Genomic DNA, 19,184 nt, shown 5'->3' on the forward strand with positions numbered 1-19,184 from the left:
GGAGAGAGAAGCGTGTGTGTGAACAGACTCACATTGTAAGAATCCTGCTGTGGTCCTGGGCACAGATACAGGTGACATGGTCACTTTAGTAGCTAGAAGGAGACAGAGAGAAACAGGGATGTGAGTAAAAGGAATTTCCTTGTGGGAGATGGACTTCATTCACTGTGGAGACAACAGCAGTAGAGTATTATCATTACGAAGGATGGACAATAACAATCATTTTAGCAAACTGCAAATCATTGCAACTTACACATCATACAGATTTTGGGCTCTATATAGAAGAAGAAGCATGATTCATGTGATCTCAGTTTTGCAGTTTGTAGTATGTGAAGCTCTGTCACCACTTTTCACAAGTACTGGAACATTATAACATCTCTTACCATAATTATCCAAAAGAAACACAACTCTATATAATGGTGTCACCATGTGAGTATAGCCACTTAGATTCAATTAAAAGTACATTGAACCAATCAATGAGCAGATTTTCCAGAATGTTCCATGACTGAATACAGAAAAAACTGACACTATTGATTTTGGCTCCAAAAATGAAAGACTGAAAGTCATTGTTCACCTTGAATCATGGACACAAATATCGACAAATCAAGCCAGATATCTTGGTGCAGGTTTGGTCACATAAAGCCAATTACAAAATCAACCTCCCACCCCCTTAAAAACATAGAGGATTTCTCGCTAAACCAGATACAGAAAAGCATGTTCATGTGTCTATTGTCTGAAGGTTAGACTATTGTAATGGTGTCTTCACAGGTCTTGGTAATAAATCAGTCAGACAGTTGCAGTTCATCCAGAATGCTTCCATCAGAGTCCTCACTAACACCAAGGAAGTAGAGCATATCACACAGGTCCTTAATCACTGCACTGGCTTCCTGAGCATCACAGGATTAATAATTAAATATTACTTGTGTAAAAGGCACTAAATGGCACTAATTTCTTTGAATGTTATGAAGCATCCAGACCCCTGAGGTCCTCTGGGAAACATTCACTCAGGATCCCAGAATGAAGACCAAGCAGGCTGTAGCAGCTTTTAGTCTCTATGCTCCCTGTCTGTGGAACAAGCTTCCTGAAGACCTGAGGTCTGTAACACTGTCTAAAACAGCAGGAGAGAGAACGAGAAGCTCCCCTAGCAGAAGAAAACAATAAAACACACTCCACCTCATACAGGGTGAGAGAAGCGTGTGTGTGAACAGACTCACATTGTAAGAATCCTGCTGTGGTCCTGGGCACAGATACAGGTGACATGGTCACTTTAGTAGCTAGAAGGAGATGGAGAGAAACAGGGATGTGAGTAAAAGGAATTTACTTGTGGTAGATGGACTTCATTCACCATGGAGACAACAGCAGTAGAGTAGAGGGATGCGCAATATCAAGCATTATAATAAACTGCAAATCAGTGTAAGTTACACATCATACACACGTCATACACCCCAAAGTTCCGAAGTTCCAAAAAAGTACTCCTGCTTGGTATTTTGCGTACTGGAACTTTTGGTACTGGTACTCGACTGGAAGCCAGTGGAAAAGGGGAAGTACCAAATATACCATACCTGGTGCAGTGGAAAATCACCATGAATGAATTTGCCTTGTATTGCAACTGGATTCAAATGTTACTGACATAAACAGCTCATGTAAATGTGAAAGACCAGGAGGCAGCGGGAGAGAGAAAGAGAAGCTGCACTAGCAGAAGAAAATGAAACACAATAAAACACACTCCACCTCACACAGGGAGAGAGAAGCGTGTGTGTGAACAGACTTACATGGTAAGAATCCTGCTGTTGTCCTGGGCACAGATACAGGTGACATGGTCACTTTAGTAACTAGAAGGAGATGGAGAGAAACAGGGATGTGAGTAAAAGGAATTTCCTTGTGGGAGATGGACTTCACTCACTGTGGAGACAACAGCAGTAGAGTATTATCATTACGAAGGATGGACAATAACAAGCATTTTAGCAAACTGCAAATCATTGCAACTTACACATCATACAGATTTTGGGCTCTATATAGCAGAAGAAGCATGATTCATGTGATCTCAGTTTTGCAGTTTGTAGTATGTGAAGCTCTGTCACCACTTTTCACAAGTACTGGAACATTATAACATCTCTTACCATAATTATCCAAAAGAAACACAACTCTATATAATGGTGTCACCATGTGAGTATAGCCACTTAGATTCAATTAAAAGTACAATGAACCAATCAATGAGCAGATTTTCCAGAATGTTCCATGACTGAATACAGAAAAAACTGACATAATTGATTTTGGCTCCAAAAATGAAAGACTGGAAGTCATTGTTCACCTTGAATCATGGACACAAAAATCGACAAATCAAGCCAGAAATTTTGGTGCACTTCTGGACTGAAACCTAAAGTCTAACAGCTACATAATATAAAGGCAATTCCAAAATCAGCCTCCCACCACCTTAAAGGATTTCTGTCTAACCAAGATACAGAAAAGCTTGTTCATATGTCTATTTTCTGAAGGTTAGACTATTGCAAAGGTGTCTTCACGGGTCTTGCCAAAACATCTACCAGACAACAACAGCTCACCCTGAATGCTTCCACTAGAGTCCTCACTAACACCAAGGAAGTAGTGCATACTACACAGGTCCTTAATCACTACACCAGCTTAATGTGTATCACAGGATTGAGTTTAAAATGTTACTTCTTTACTAAATTACCTCAGGTCTAAATCTATTTCTGGTTTCCTTGAATGTTATGAGGGATTCGGACCATGAGTTCATCTAAGAAAAGTTTACTCAGTCTTCCCAGATTCAGTCCTGTATTGATTATCTCTCTCCAAGTTGGAACTCGGATAAAAACCTCATGAAAAACGTCATTTCCTGTCGGAAACATGCCTCTAACATTGATGTCAGACAGAAATTTGTTGTCTGAGATTCCCCTGTGATGTCATTTCAACATGGCTGCTTACACAGTCAACAATAATTCTGTTTTATAAATATTTTATAATGTTTATTTAGTGAAATGTATCAATAGTTATAAATGTAATTGCACACAGTCGATTTAGACACTATCATATCATGACCGTAAACAGTATCCTAGGATGCAAATTCATGTTTTTACCAGACTTGTTAATGCCTTTTGTTTGTTTGTAGTTTGTTTTCCTCTTGAAAAAAGAACATTACTATGGATCTATTAAAATATTGTAAAACTTTTAATGTGGTTTGACTAGTTTGAGTTTCTTGTTTCTGTCTCTTGGAAAAATGAATCTTACTCCAAATCTGCTAAAATATAAAACAACAACACACAACAGCATGTTTGTGGAGGCAGCCATGTTTGTTCCGAGATGTGTAGCTCCAATGGGAGATTGTCGGACATGACGTCACGCACCTCGGAATTTACGACTTTGGAGAGGTAATTGAACGCACTACAAGACTAAGCAGGGTGAAGCAGATTTTAGTCTCTATGCTTCCTGTGTGTAGAACAAGCTTCCTGAAGATGTGTGGTTTGCTGACGCGGTCAGCTCATTATAATCAGGGCTCAAAACATTGCTGTTTGTTGCAGCTTTTCAACAGATTAAATCAGCAGGAATTCAGTGATGCACTGACTCTACAATGCAACTTCTTTTTAGTTAAGTATTTCTTTGTTTGTTTTGGCTTTTAGGCTTTTTAAATTGTCTTTTAAATCATTAATGAACGCATTTCCAAGTCTCACCCCAAAGTTCCGAAGTATCAAAAAAGTACCCCAGCTGCATTACTTAGCAGTTGGATTCAAAGGCTCCTGATATAAACAGCTCATGTAAATGTGAAAGACCAGGAAACGGTGAGACAGAAAAAGAAGCTCCACTAGCAGAAGAAAATTAAATAAAACACACTCCACCTCATACAGGGAGAGAGAAGCATTTGTCTGAAATGACTCACATGGTAAGAATCCTGCTGTGGTCCTGGGCACAGATACAGGTGACATGGTCACTTTAGTAGCTAGAAGGAGACAGAGAGAAACAGGGATGTGAGTAAAAGGAATTTACTTGTGGGAGATGGACTTCCTCACTGTGGAGACACCAGCAGTAGGCTATTATCATTATGAGGGACAATAGCAGGAATTTTAACAAACTGCAAATCAGCGTAAGTTAGACATCATAGACATTCTTGGGTTCTATAAGGCAGAAGAAACATGATTTGTGTGATCTGGATTATGCAGCTTGTAGTATGTCAAAACCACAAGCCCCAAGTACCCAAAGTACCATTGCAGCTGGGGTACTTTTTTAATACTTTGGAACTTTGGGGTGGGACTTGCAAGTCCCCGAAAAAGAAAGACTGAAACTCATTGCTCACCATGAATAAAGGACAGAAAATTCTACAAATCAAGCCAGAAATATTGTATGTAGTTCTGGACTGAGACCTAAATCATAACAGGTCTATAAAGGCAATTCCAAAATCAGCCTCCCACCATCTTAAAGGATTTCTGTCTAAACCACATACAGAAAAGCATGTTCATGTGTCTATTTTCTGAAGGTTAGACTATTGTAATGGTGTCTTTGCAGGTCTTGGTAATAAATCAGTCAGACAGCTGCAGCTCATCCAGGATGCCGCCATCAGAATTCTAACTAACACCAATAAAGTAGCGCATACTACACAGGTCCTTAAATTACTACACTGGTTTCCTGAGTATCATAGGATTGATTTAAATATATTACTTCTGTACTAAATGGTCTCAGGCCTAAATCTATTTTTGATTTCCTTGAATGTTCCTTGGTGCAGTGGATAAGCACCCTGAATAAACTTGCCTTGCTTTGCAATTGGATTCAAAGGCTATTGACATAAACAGCTCATGTAAATGTGAAAGACCAAGCGACAGCAGGAGAGAGAAAGAGAATCTCTCCTAGCAGAAGAAAATTAAATAAAACACACTCCACCTCATACAGGGACAGAGAAGCGTGTGTGTGAACAGACTCACATTGTAAGAATCCTGCTGTGGTCCTGGGCACAGATACAGGTGACATGGTCACTTTAGTAGCTAGAAGGAGACAGAGAGAAACAGGGATGTGAGTAAAAGGAATTTACTTGTGGGAGATGGACTTCACTCACTGTGGAGACAACAACAGTAAGGTATTGTCAGTATGAGGGATGGACAATAACAAGCATTTTAGCAAACTGCAAATCATTGCAACTTACATATACAGATTTTGGGTTCTTTATAGCAGAAAAAAACAGGATTCATGTGATCTCAGATTTGCAGTTTGTAGTATGTGAAGCTCTGTCACCACTTTTCACAAGTACTGGATTATTATAACATCCATCCATCCATTTTCTAAACCGCTTATCCTACTGGGTCACGGGGGATCCAGAGCCTATCCCGGAAGCAATGGGCACGAGGCAGAGAACAACCCAGGATGGGGGGCCAGCCCATCGCAAACATTATACTGTAACATCTCTAACCATAATTATCCAAATGCAAGACAACTCTTCATTATGGTGTCACCATGTCAGTATAGCCACTTAGATTCAATTAAAAGTACGTTGAACGAGTCAATGAGTAGATTTGCCAGAATGTTGCATGACTGAATACAGAAAAAAACTGACATTATTTTGGCCCCAAAAGAGAAAAAATGAAAGTCAGTGCTCACCTTGATTCATGGACACAAAAATTGACAATCTAAGCCAGAAATCTTGGTGCACTTCTAAACTGAGACCTAAATTATAACAGCTACATACTGTAAAGGCAATTCCAAAATCAGCCTCCCACCACCTTAAAGGATTTCTGTCTAAACAAGATACAGAAAAGCTTATTCATGTGGTTATTGTCAGCAGACTAGTCTATTGTATCGGTGTCTTCACATGTCTTACCAAAAAATCAACCAGACAGCAACAGCTCACCCTGAATGCTGCCATCAGAGTCCTAACTAACACCAAGGAAGTAGAGAATATTACACAGGTCCTTAATCACTGCACTGGCTTCCTGTGCATCACAGGATTGATTTTAAAATATTCTTACTTGTGTATATACTGTAGCACTAAAAGTCTCAGACCTTAATCTGTTTCTGATTTCCTTGAATGTTATGAGGGATTCAGACCCTGCGCTCATCTGGGAAACATTCACTCAGTGTCCCAGACTCAAAACCAAGCAGCATGAAGCAGATTTTAGTCTCTATGCTCCCTGTCTGTGGAACAAGCTCCTTGAAGACCTAAGATTTGCTAACACTGTCAGCTCATTATAATCAGGACTTGAAACATTACTGATTGTTGCAGCTTTTCAATAGATTAAATCAGCAAGAATTCCGTTATACACTACCTCTACAATGCAACTTCTTTTTAGTTAAGTATTTATTTGTTTGGCTTTTAGGATTTTTAAATTGTCTTTAAGATCAACAGTGAACGTGTTTGCAAGTTCCACCCGAAAAATTCTGAAGTACCAATGAAGTACACCTGCTGAAATGGTACTTTGGGTAACAGAACTTTTGGTACCGGTACTTGTCTGGAAGTCAATGGAAAAGGGAAAGTACCAAATGTACCGTACTTGGTGCAGTGGATAAGCACCCTGAATAAACTTGCCTTGCTTTGCAATTGGATTCAAAGGCTACTGACATAAACAGCTCATGTAAATGTGAAAGACCAGGAGGCAGTGGGAGAGAGAAAGAGAAGCTCCACTAACAGAAGAAGATGAAACACAATAAAACACACTCCACCTCAAATAGAGGAAGAGAGAAGCGTGTGTGTGAACAGACTCACATTGTAAGAATCCTGCTGTGGTCCTGGGCACAGATACAGGTGACATGGTCACTTCAGTAGCTAGAAAGAGACAGAGAGAAACAGGGATGTGAGTAAAAGGAATTTACTTGTGGTAGATGGACTTCATTCACTGTGGAGACAACAGCAGTAGACTAGAGGGATGGGCAATATCAAGCATTATAACAAACTGCAGATCAGTGTAAGTTACACATCATACACACGTCATACACCCCAAAGTTCTGAAGTACCAAAAAAGTACTCCTGCTGAAATGGTATTTTGGGTAATGGAACTTCTGGTACTGGTACTCGAACAGAAGTCAGTGGAAAAGGGGAAGTACCAAATGTACCAGAGAGAGATGCAATACCGCTTTTGTCAAAATGACAGGTCGGGTCAAAGGTCACGTTCAAAAGTTCAGTGGGCGGAGCTTATGTTGTAGTGGGTTGAGCTTGGTTGTGTAACTGACGCAATAGCATGTGGATTTAATTATTTATTTAAATATTTTTTTTTCGTCTTCTTCCCCGGGGGTTGGTTGTGTAACTGCTGCAATGGTATTTGTATTTAATTATTTATTTATTATTTTAAATGATTGTGGCTTAGGGGGCCTGGGTTGGTTGTGTTAGTGATGCAATGGTATTTGGATTTAATTATTTATTATTTTAAATGCTTATTTTAAATGTTTATTATTTTAAAATGATATTGATGAGAGTGCTTATGAGTGTGTATTATTTTAAAAATGATATTGATGAGAGTGCTTATGAGCGTGTGTTATTTGAATAAGTTATTATTATTATTATTTTGTGGGGCGCGGGCGGGAGTGAGCGTGGCTGGGTTACCTGATGGAGCGCGAGCGTACGGTGTGCGGTAGCGTGGTAAGGTCCCCGGGCTTCGGAGAATCAGCAAAGGACTTATTCACATACTGGTGCGGTAGCGCGGAAAGGTCCGCACGGCTTTGGATAATCCTCGGAGAGAGCGATGCGGGAGAGCTGAGAGGCGTGCTGCTGCGCGAGTCTGAGAGAAACTGTGAGAGACTGTGGGATAAAATGGTAAAGTTGGAGCAAAGAATGAGAGGAGGAGGTGCAGGGTCTATCGTCCAATAAAAACGCTCGGCGCTAGTTTTGACCGTGTGTTTTTTCCTCACGCGAGCGTTTGTATCACATCGGCGTATGGCGCCAATTTGTAAAGGTCATAAGTCGAGACATACATCGAGTCTGTCAATTTGTCCGCCAGTAAATTCTGCAGGGCCGTGCCACCTGGCCATCGAGGCGCCCCCCTACCCGGCCACGCGGGCCATACATCGAGTCTGACACTTTTGCCCTCCAGTAAATTCTGTTTAAAGTTTTGTTTTCACATACGTCCCAAATTACAGATAATTTTCTTACACAGGCACGAGTAGCATCATCAAGGCCGTACCACCTGGTCATACATCAAGTCTGACAATTTGCCCGCCAGTAAATTCTGTTTATAGTTTTGTTTGTCATACATGACCGTGCAGATATGGGGTGACAGAGACAATTAAATTGTATTACGTCGAGCGGGGGGCCTTTTCCTCCTCCTAGAGGCACAACGCCTTACCAAAGTTTGTACCAGCCAAAGAACCACAAGTTTCATCGAGACCTTACCCGGTAAGTATATTATTTCTTTTATTCCTGTTATAAAAATGCTATTCAATTAAAAAATAACATTCTAATAATAGGTATTCTCTTTTTTTTTTTTTCTATGTACGAGAGAGAGAGAGAGAGACTACGCCGACCGGTCAAGAGAAAATCTGCGAGAGAATCAACAGGTATGGACGGAGCAACACCCCCAGCGGCTATACCCGAAGCCTTATTAAATGAAATAGCCATTATCAACAATGCTAATAATGAAAATGATGCGGATTACTCTGCTCAACACGACTCGCCACCAGCGGCGTCTGCTGAAACACTGGCCCAGGACCCCTGTTTTCTCCCATCCTTAGAGACATTAACAAGCATGTTAAATGAAAGGGGTTCTGAAGCAGAAGCGGGGCTACCCCCCACCGACGAGGTCGCATGGTCCCCCGCGGATTCTGAATTGTGGGAGGCCTTGTCAGACGTGGAATTTCTTCTCGATGCTGAGGAGATTGAAAATGAATTTGGGCTGGGACAATTTGAAAATGTTCAACAGGAAGGTGGCGGTGCCGTCGGTGACGTGGATCCCCAGCCTGACGGGGTCCTTCATCGCCGCAGATTCAATAACGTACAGATTAGGCGGATTCTAAATATCCCGCGACCTAGAAACGAAGGCAATTTCCGCGAGTACTATGAAAATGTAATCGAGGGGTTTCAAAATATTGTGAATGAGGCGATTCCTTACGCCGTATGGGGAGCCTATATACAGGTCACCCTGCGCGCTGACTTTTTAAACGACGAGCTGTCGCAAATTGTACGGTATGGGGTGGGGGAGCTGACAGACTTGCAGCAGCTGCTGGATCGCCTGGTGCAGTCTAATCAAGAGATTTTAAACGATTCCAACCTAGAAGTAATCGTAGACGTAATAAATATCCCACGCGGCGGTGCGAACAAACGTAAACTACAGACCATGTTAGCTTCAGAAATAATTTCTAAAAAAGCCAGACACATGTTTATCATTAATAACAACACCAACGCGTGTTTCGCCATAAACTTGGCGCATCTGCTGCACGAAAACTTTACTGTTGCCGAGGCTGAAAAGCTCGGGCTGGAGTTACAGGAGAAAGCGGGATTCACCCCCGATCACGCAGTCGCTTTGAATGACATTATCAATTTCGAGAAAATCATTGATTGCAAAGCAGTGGTGTATTATCAACAACCTTATTCAAACAATCTCCAAATTTACCAGACACCCACGCCTAGCGACGGTAGACGGGCGGTGTATTTCTTTTTACACAATCAGCATTTTTACGGCATTAAAAGCGTAAAGGGCTTCTTAGGCGTGGGGTACGTTTGGCCGAGCTGTTTCAAAGGGTACGATTCCCCTCACTCTCATCAATGCGAAAAATTTTGTAGCGTCTGTCAGACTAATTGCAGAGAAGGTGAAAGCACACCGGCGATACTATGTGAGCGTTGTAATTTCAGATGTTTAAATGACACCTGCTTTGAGCGCCACCGTACGCCTAGGGTCTGCCCAGTTAGGGGGGAGCTCGCTACCCCCTGTGACAAGTTCAGAAAATGCAAAGCCTGCGGGCTCAGATACTACCTCACTCCCGAGAACCCAAAACCGCACTCGTGTAAAGCAGAAAAATGTAATATCTGCGACGCTAAACTCCACACGGCCGTGTCAGACATATCCACCCCACATCTCTGCTATCTAAATCCACCCGAGAAGCCTAACATAGGGGAACGGGCCGAAAGGGGTGAGGGGCGTAAAAAGGCCACCGAATATGTGTTTTTTGACTTTGAAACATCTCAGAGGTCGGGTACCCATATCCCGGTGTACGTCTGCGCCATCTCCGATCAGAACGAGACAATGACCGCCGAAGGGCCCAACTGCGCGCTACAGTTTCTCAGACATTTCAGGGCGCCCTGTTATAGAGGCGTCTGTTTCATTAGTCACTACGGTAAGGCATTCGATAATTACATCATACTGAACGCGATGGTGAAGGAAGGCGTGGAACCGCGTGTGGTATCGCAGGGAAATAAAATCATTCTCATCCTGGACAGCCTGTTTGAGCAGAGGTACATCGACAGTCACTCCTTTCTAAGCATGCCGTTGAGAAAAATCCCCGATGCGATGGGATGCTCGACTCAGATGCGAAAAGGCTATTTTCCGCATCATTTCACAGACGTGGAAAACTTTAGTTACGTGGGACCCTACCCCCCTCCCGATCAATTTGGGCCCGATCAAATGTCCACCAAAGAACGCGACAAGTTTTATCAATGGTACGACGCTGTAAAGCACCAGACCTTTAATTTTCACAAAGAGATGATCGCTTACTGTAAGAACGACGTGGAGATTCTGAGAGAGGGCTGCTTGCGCTTCCTGCGGGAGTTTAAAACGCTCACGGGTTGCGATCCCTTCTCCGCGGCCACCATCGCTTCGGCCGCGTTGCTAGTTTACAGGACAAATTTCCTGCCCAGAGATACGATCGCGATCCCGGATGTATGGGATTACAGGAGGCAATACAAAAGTTATTTGAGCGTGTCCATCCAGTGGCTGGAATTCATCGGGCGCGCGCGCGGCATCGAAATTCGACACGCGCTGCGCGGGGATGAAGTGAGTGTGGGGCGCTTTCACTTAGACGGATACGCCGAGATTGAGGGGGAGAAATGGGCTTTCGAGTTTCTAGGCTGTCAGTTTCACGGCTGTCCTACCTGCAACAACGAACACGATATCTGCCCCCTGACCCGCGAGAGCTTCGGTGCCCTGTACGTTAAAACAAGGGAAAAACTCGAGTCGTTGCGCCAAGAGTTTAATATGAACGTGGAATCCATCTGGGAACACGAATGGGCTCACGCTAAAACTCACGACCCACAGGTACAGCGTTTCCTGTCAGACTTTGAGCCCCCTGAGCCCCTAAGGCCGCGAGAAGCGCTGTTTGGGGGTCGGACGTCGGCCATTCGCCTGCGTTACGACGTCACGGGGCAAGAGCGCGTCCGCTACGTGGATTTCACGTCGCTGTACCCGTACACTCTGGCTAAATGTGAATTCCCCGTGGGGCACCCGGAAATCATTCATTCGAATTTTAAGCCTCTGAATGAATACTTTGGCCTGATCAAAGCCACGGTCAACACCCCGCGCGAGCTGTTTTTCCCCGTCCTACCCAGCAGACTGCCAAATGGGAAACTGGTGTTTACACTGTGCAGGACGTGCGCGATCGAGAACAGACAGGAGGGGGCGTGCGGGCATTCCGACGCAGAGCGGGCATTGATAGGCGTGTGGGTAACTGCGGAGCTAAATCTGGCTTTAGACAGGGGGTACTCGCTCGTTAAAATTCACGAAGTGTGGCATTTTCCCCAGACCAGCGGCGACCTGTTTAGAGATTACATTAAAACCTTTCTCAAAGTGAAGCAGCAGGCTTCGGGCTACCCCGACGACGCGACCGATGACGTGGGTCGCAGGGAGTACATAAAAAACTATCTCGAGCGTGAGGGGATCGAATTGGAGCCCGATCAGATAGTGTCTAATGAAGGGAAGCGGCAAGTGTCCAAACTTCTGCTTAACTCTCTGTGGGGTAAACTGGCGCAGAGGAGCAACATGCTCCAGACATGTATAGTGTCTGACCCGGGGGAATTTTTTAATTTTTTCTGCTCGGACCTGTACGAGATTTCCAGCTTCGCGTTTGTCAACGACGAGGTCGCCCTCATCCGCTGGCGTTTCAAGTCTTCCTACAAAGTGCCGCCGGGAAAGACTAACATATTCATAGCGTGTCAAACTACCGCGTGGGGTCGGTTGACGCTTTACAAAGAACTGGAAAGATTGGGGCGGAGGGTGCTGTATCACGACACCGACAGCATCGTGTACATAAGCAGGCCTGGTGAATATGAGCCGACCTTAGGCAATTACCTGGGCGAGCTGACGTCCGAATTAGCCCCCGACGAATACATTGCTTCGTGGGGTGCGCTGGGACCAAAAAGTTACTGTTACCGACTCAACAACGGGAAAACACAAATGAAATGTAAGGGTATAACTCTAAATTACGAAACCTGTCAAAAGGTAAACTTTGACAGTATGATCGGATTGATTGAAAACTACATCGGAGGTTGTAGGAATAACCCCGCTATAATGACGCAGTACAACAAAATCGAACGCGACATGAAAAGCTTTCGCCTGTTTAATAGGCCTCTAGATAAAAAGGTCAGGGTCGTCTACGACAAACGCAGATTGCTGGCTAGCGGGGAAACTCTGCCTTTTGGTTACTGAAATGTAAAACTAGCAGCATCGCAAAAGGGCTTTTAAAGTTTTTTCTAAAAATCAAAGATGTTCATTTGTTTTAAAATGAAAAGTTTTTTTCAAAGATGTTTTTTAAAATCAAAGTAAGATGTACAAATGTTTTAAACTGAGAAATGTTCCTAGTAAGATGTTTTTAAAAATGAAAAGTTTTTTACAAAGATGTTTTCTAAAAATCAAAGATGTTTTTAAAATGATCATAGTATGATGTTTTTAAAATGTTCATAGTAAGATGTTTTTTATTTTCAAACTTGTGTACTGAAATGTTTTGTACATTTATCACAAGAGTTTTTATTAAAAACTTACCCATGCACTCTGTGTCTGTGAAAGCTGACACCCCTCCAGCAGTGGTTTGCACGTGTGTGTGTGTGTGTGTGTGTGTGTGTGTGTGTGTGTGTCCTCGGAAAGATTTAAAAGATTAGGGCAGTATTTACCGTTTCGTCAGTGTGTTTTTTTTTTTTTTGCAAAATGATGGGTAGCGGCGTGAGAGAGGTCGACTTTGATCACCGTTTAGAACTCCCGTTTACGGCTATAATCGCAGGGGCAAGTTCTTCGGGGAAAACCTATTTCACTAAAGAAATGCTTTTAAATCAGAGTCACTGTTTCATAGGGGGCCCCGTTAAAAAAATTGTGTGGTGTTTCGCTTCCCATCAGCCGCTTTATGATGAACTACGCGATCGGATCAGCGAAATTGAATTTATACAAGGGCTTCCCAAAAGCTGGGAGGATGAGGAGCGCTTCCCCTCAGGCTCCTTGATAATCATCGATGATTTGATGGACAGCGCGTCCGAAAACAAACTCGTGGCAGAAGCTTTCACGAGGTTCAGACATCACCGTCAAATCTCGGTCATCTACCTGGTGCAGAACGTATTTCATCAGGGCAAGTACAGCAGGACTATAGCCCTAAATACGACTTATTATTGTCTGTTTAAGAATGTGCGAGACAGAATGCAAATCAAAGTTTTAGCTCAGCAAATGTTTCCTTGGCAGAAAAAGTTTTTTCTAGATGCCTACCATGAGGCCACAGGGCCCGCGCACGGCTATTTATTGGTCGATTTGAGAGCCACGTGCCCAGAAGAGTTCCGACTCAGGACCGGATTATTACCGGGGTCGTTACCCATCGTCTTTCTACCGGCGAGCCATTGATTTATCACTACTAAGCTATGTCCGAACATCTCAGGAAACACCTGCCGACCCTTAAAGTTTTACAGAGGACGAGGGGGGTGAAACGTAAAAAGATTCTTACGGCTGACCCATCTAACGACATAATTTTGGCTCTCTCCGAAATCTGTCTCAATCTCATAAGAGGTCGCATACCTTTAACCGTAGCTCAATTTACCAAACTCAAGAAACAGAAAAGATTGATTAAACTTTTCGCATGTAAGAAAAACAGCGTCGCTAGGAAACGCGTGGCAATTCTTCAAAAAGGAGGATTCTTATTACCGCTCTTATCAGTGGCTCTGCCATTCGTTACAAGCCTGTTTGCCGGTAAGACGGCTAACTAGCCTTTTCCAGCAACATGAGCCAAGTCAAGAAAATGTTTATGCTCAGCCCCCAGCAACTGCGTACGCTGACCCAGAGGGCGACCCCGCATACCATCGGGGAATCGGCCCTGGGTGAACTCGAACACCAGATGCAGGGTTTAATAAATCAGCCGGCTATGCATCTGGATGAAAAAGTGAAGAGATACAACCAATTGCTACAGAGGTATCTGAATCTAGCCCGAAAAGAGGAAAATCAGGGGCGAGAAATTGTCCTTACAGAGCGGAAAGAAAAAACGGACGAGGAGGAGGAGGGGAGACAGCCTGACGGCGGCGGCGCGACTGGGGACAAATCTGTACAGGAAGTTATCCAGCAAGTGGCGCCTAGGGCTAGAAAGAACGTGGGGTACATCTTGCATAAACTGCTCGATTCCGACGGGGCGGTACGTTGGACCCAGTCGGGTGAACTCATCATCAGAGATAGACCCATTAAAGGTTCCCATATTTTAGATTTGATGAAAACTTTATCGCAGCCTAAATCCCACGCCGGCGGATATCCTAAAGGCTGGGAACCCTTTTTAAACGTGATATCAGAATTAAACATCCCCCTCACGAGCGTGGGTAACATCCAAGCCAGGAAAGCCCTAAGTCATCTTAAAGATTACGGCGGCAGGGATCCCCCGCCTCCCTCCTCCCCTCCTGTGAAACAGAACCTCGGGAGACGTAGAAAACGTATTGTTGACGACTCACCACCACCGCTTGAGGGAACCCCTCACACACCGCGCGATTCCTCCCCAGAATATCGTTTATGGCCTTTAAAGGGTACTCCTTATGCTCCGTGGATAGATTACAACGATTAAGTGTTTTATATACGTGTGTGAAAAAGAATTAAAACGCCTGTAACGCGTCGGTTAATAAAATGTAAAATTTATTGAATAAAGGGTGTCACGTTTTTATTTTTTCCCCAACATGAATCTAACAAGCATAACAATCTTTAAATAGTTTTAACGAACATACATTTTGCGGCTTTGAAAGTTTATCGGCATTAACACGGCTAATACACTTGTGATATTTCTTGATAAACTCGGATACTAGAGCGTCGTTTTTCCTCAAGTCGTCAGAGTACAACATCATAGTCTCTTGAAATGAAAGTCCCTTGAAGCGCCGGTAGAGGAAAAAGGCGACGTGGGCCCCGCACGTGGAAGAAAAGTCATGTTGAACTTGACGCGTATTATACCTTATTTCGGTAGCGTGCCTCCCCAAGAAGCTCATAAAACTCTTTGGGTAGTAAGGGGAATCGGGGGGATAACCGTAAGAATCAAAGAAGGAGGCTTTACCCTCTTGGGGCTCCAAAATTATCCCGATCCAGTGTTCACCCTCTCTATTCTGGTCATGCGTGTTTGCGACCAGAAAAGCGGGCCTGGTCTCTATGCGGGTGGGTAATAAATCGCTAGGCCACACGCCTCCAAAAGCATCCCCCAGCAGGGGCCGTAAAACGCATTCCAGCTGGTGAGTGTTCATGATGATGATGATTAAAAGTCCACCAGAACCTGTCTCTTGGCGTTTATTTCAATCACGCTGTCGAAGCAGGCGTAGACGATGAGACTCATGGTTCGAGGTAGTGGGGCTCTGAACCTTAAATCCAGACGGCACGTGCCGCTGATGGCGGGTGACAGGGCACCGCCGTCCAGCTCGTCGTCTCGGGAGAGATTGAGAGCAAATAGCGAGTATCCGTTTTCAAAATCCTCGCGGTTAATGCATAAGGGCGAATCCTTTAAATGCCTGTTTGTAGCCAGGAAAAGGTTGTAAAACTCTCTGACCGACTGCCTCGCTCTAAAATCGGGCTGGAACGGTTTGCTGGGTATGTGTCGCCCGTTGACTGAGAGGCTCAGAAATTCCAGGTCACAATGCTGAAACCTGAACGGGTTTCTGTTTCGCGTGCCCACGAACGCGGCGTGGTCCACGATCCCCAAAACGATGTAGCGCGGTAAGTTGCCCAGGAAGAGGTTGTCCTGCGGGCAAACCCGCGATTGTGCGGGCAGCGTATAATTTTTAACGACTACCCTGCTTATAGGGTACAGGGCGTTTGCTTTCATGAGAGCGGCCGAGTGACCCAGTGACACCGCCGGGGAGACCTCCACTTTTTTCACAAACAGGCTGGCCCTCAGTATTTTCAGCTCGTAATCGCTGTCATTTCTACACATGAGACTAAAGTCGCTTTTAGCCTTTACAAACTTTAAGCGTATATCCACGTTGTTTAACAGCATTCGTTCGCTGAAAAAAATATCGGCGTGTATAGGACCCATCAGAGAAAACTCCTGAGAGTTTCTACAGAAGGCGGCTCGCTTCTGTAACCCCACGTTGGGGCCCTGCGCTGAGACGTCCACGCTATCCAAGTCGCCCCCGACGTCTTTGTACCAGAGCCCTGCCGAAAACTGACTCTCTAGCGTATCCGTAGAAAAATTGAGCAGGGTCTCTATGACTGACCTATAGGGGTGCGTGGCCGACGAAGAACTGATCAGGACGTCGTTCAGACTCACATCCAGGTGGGAGAATATGCCGTTTAGCGGGTACTGTATAATACCGCAGGGGTCGGCGTCAACCAGGGGGGCTCCATCGGCTCCACGATCTTGAGCCTTAGATATAGCAGTGTAGAGTTGAGGTCCACATAGAAATTGCCCGACCCCGGTATTAGGAAATCCAAAACATCCTGATCGGTAATGGAATTTAATGGGTTGATTTCTACATAATTGGTCTGATCTATGGATAATTGCGTCATAGGGGCCGCAAACAGGTCCAATTCAGATTTGGTACATTCAGCCGAGAGCCGGTGAGCTAGAGCCATTCTTGTTTACGCTGCGTTTTCTCTCTCTTAAAATATGTCCCCGGGGGGTTTCCTGTTTCTCTTGGCGGATGGAGACTTGGGAATCCTGACGCCTCTGCCAGATTTTTTTTTCTTTTTTTTTTTATGACCTTGCAGCAGGGCTAGAGGTGCTTGGGCTCTCTTTCTACTCCCCCTCCGAGAGAGGAACAGCAGACCCGACCCTTCCTGCTTGGGGTCACCTGTGTTTGTAAAACGGCCGCTGACTACAGAGCTGACTAGATCCGATCCTATTCCTTTGACCGCCGATTTCAAATGAGGTTTCGCTATATCGACCCCACGCTTAAGAAAGGGTAAAACGAATCTAAAAGCCCTACTGAGCATGGACCCCAACCCGCGCCCGTACATCACGGGGCTCCCCGCAAAACCGGGGAGCCCATGTCCCGCCTGACTGGTGTAATACGTAATAAATCTCTGTGGATTGTGGTACGCCATGCTTCCCCCCCAACACCTGCGCTTTCTCTTGTTTTGTTTTTTAAACGGGCCGAAAGTGCAGTTTGACGATCGTTTTTCCGTAGGAGAAATTAATCAGAGTATTCTGATCGTTCTTTATCTCGATATGCAAATTCTGTAGGCTCTGCTTGTTCACCGGTACGTACTGCAGCTTGTGGAACGGCAAAGTGACTACGTCGCCGAACGCACCGTCTATTTTAACGGTTCTGAGGAGCGGGACTACAAATTCCCCCACGTGCTGCGGTTCCACGATGTTACAGTAGACGTACATATTGTAGAATCCCGCGTGAATGTCGCCCGGGTAGGGTGAGGTCGACCCGCTACCTCCTCCTAGGTTATACCACTGACCCGGCTCAAAGCCCAGCATGTAGGCCAGAGTAGGTTTAAATTGGATCTTGTATTTATGGTTTCCCGTCATATTAACCCTTCGTGTAATCTCGCTGTATGAGAAGGAAACTTCGGTACCTAATTTTTTTAACGTAGCGTTGATTTCTGTCACAATCTGTTTCAGAGATTCATAATAGCCCACTTTAATTTTCCGAGGAAAAAGGTAAGGTAGGTCCACTAAAGGATCGGCCTCTCTCTTTGCCTCCGCCTCCGTATCCCGCAATTCAAAAGTATTTTCCGGGTGTGTAACATTTCGCCACGTGTAACAATACATGATTTCAGCCAGAGCTACTTCGTAAGGCCCCCGTAGCTCTATAGGTCGCGAGAGCATCACGGTGTAATCCGAACTCTGGTTATCGGGGAAGATGGAGAGACAAGAGTTTGACGGTAGCGTGAGGTAAAAAGAGGGGCGGGCGTCCATTTTCTTTTTTTTTCTTTTTTTTCTCTTTTTTAAAAAATTAAACCTGTATCAAGTCCGACCGCGGTATCCACGAATCGAACCTCGAGGGCCAACCCTGCCAATGTACTAAAATCCACTTTTTCCCCTTTCTGTCGGTCTTTGAGCCTATAACCTTCTCGACCTTGAACGCGCGTCTCGGAGATATTTTGACTTTCTGCAGCTCCGCTTCATAGAATGTTCCCTCGAGTATTTCACCGCTCACGTCCCTCAATTTATACACCGGTGGGGATCTGGGTACACGTTCGCATATGACAAAGTACTCATCCGTAAATGTCTGCTCGTACTTTTTGTCAAATATCTGACTGCTTGGAGACTCTCACAGTGTCCCCTATGTTAAACTTAAAACGTGGCCGTGTGCTTTTTTTCTTCAGGGGACCGTATAGATTATCAAATACTAGATGAGCATTATCGGGGCTGACCTCGGCAGGTTTCATTTTAATAGCGCTGTGAAATGACTGGTTGTACCCCTTTATTAGATCGTCCAACACGTCCACATATCGCCGGGTGTTTTTAGCCGTAAAGTACCTGTACATCCTCTCTTTTAACGTTCGATTAAATCTCTCTACGATGGAAGCTTTAAGTTCACTAGCCGTAGTGAAATGGGTGATTTTATGAGTTTTTAAAAGTTTCTGAAAAGTCCCATTTAAAAACTCCTTACAGGCATCCGTCTGTAGCTTGAGGGGGACGCCCCCCTCGGTTAAAATAGAATCAAAGGCCTGGGTTACAGCCGCCCCAGTCTTGTTTCTTAACGCGCGAGCATAGGCTTTTTTAGAAAAAACATCAATCACCGTAAGGAGGTATTTTAACCCGTCGTTGTACGTGGCCAGCCCTTGCATGTCGCATAAATCGGCCTGCCACTGATACATGGCTCTCGGAACAAACACTCTGTTCCTGGGGAAATTCTTTTTAACCGGTTTATGTAAAGTATAACTGTCTTG

At 44.5% G+C, this 19,184-nt stretch overlaps 3 protein-coding genes across 3 annotated transcripts in view; 1 reads left to right on the top strand and 2 right to left on the bottom strand.

Moving 5' to 3' along the window:
- Nucleotides 1-19,184, top strand: part of LOC125739602 (NACHT, LRR and PYD domains-containing protein 12-like) — a 926,911-nt gene that overhangs the window by 94,904 nt on the left and 812,823 nt on the right. The gene's annotated exons all lie outside the window — the stretch shown is intronic.
- LOC125739650 (E3 ubiquitin/ISG15 ligase TRIM25-like) overlaps nucleotides 1-19,184 on the bottom strand; it is a 122,108-nt gene that overhangs the window by 55,967 nt on the left and 46,957 nt on the right. The window lies entirely within an intron of this gene.
- LOC125739612 (E3 ubiquitin/ISG15 ligase TRIM25-like) overlaps nucleotides 1-19,184 on the bottom strand; it is a 110,651-nt gene that overhangs the window by 3,435 nt on the left and 88,032 nt on the right. Inside the window, exons 14-19 of the mRNA XM_049009903.1 lie at nucleotides 6,698-6,757; nucleotides 4,926-4,985; nucleotides 3,890-3,949; nucleotides 1,770-1,829; nucleotides 1,212-1,271; nucleotides 33-92 (exon numbers count right to left, since the gene is read on the bottom strand). Coding sequence (XP_048865860.1) covers nucleotides 33-92; nucleotides 1,212-1,271; nucleotides 1,770-1,829; nucleotides 3,890-3,949; nucleotides 4,926-4,985; nucleotides 6,698-6,757 — 360 coding nt within the window. The remainder of the gene's footprint in view (nucleotides 1-32; nucleotides 93-1,211; nucleotides 1,272-1,769; nucleotides 1,830-3,889; nucleotides 3,950-4,925; nucleotides 4,986-6,697; nucleotides 6,758-19,184) is intronic.

This window comes from Brienomyrus brachyistius, chromosome 4 (genome assembly GCF_023856365.1).
Source record: "Brienomyrus brachyistius isolate T26 chromosome 4, BBRACH_0.4, whole genome shotgun sequence".
NCBI classification, from domain to species: domain Eukaryota; kingdom Metazoa; phylum Chordata; class Actinopteri; order Osteoglossiformes; family Mormyridae; genus Brienomyrus; species Brienomyrus brachyistius.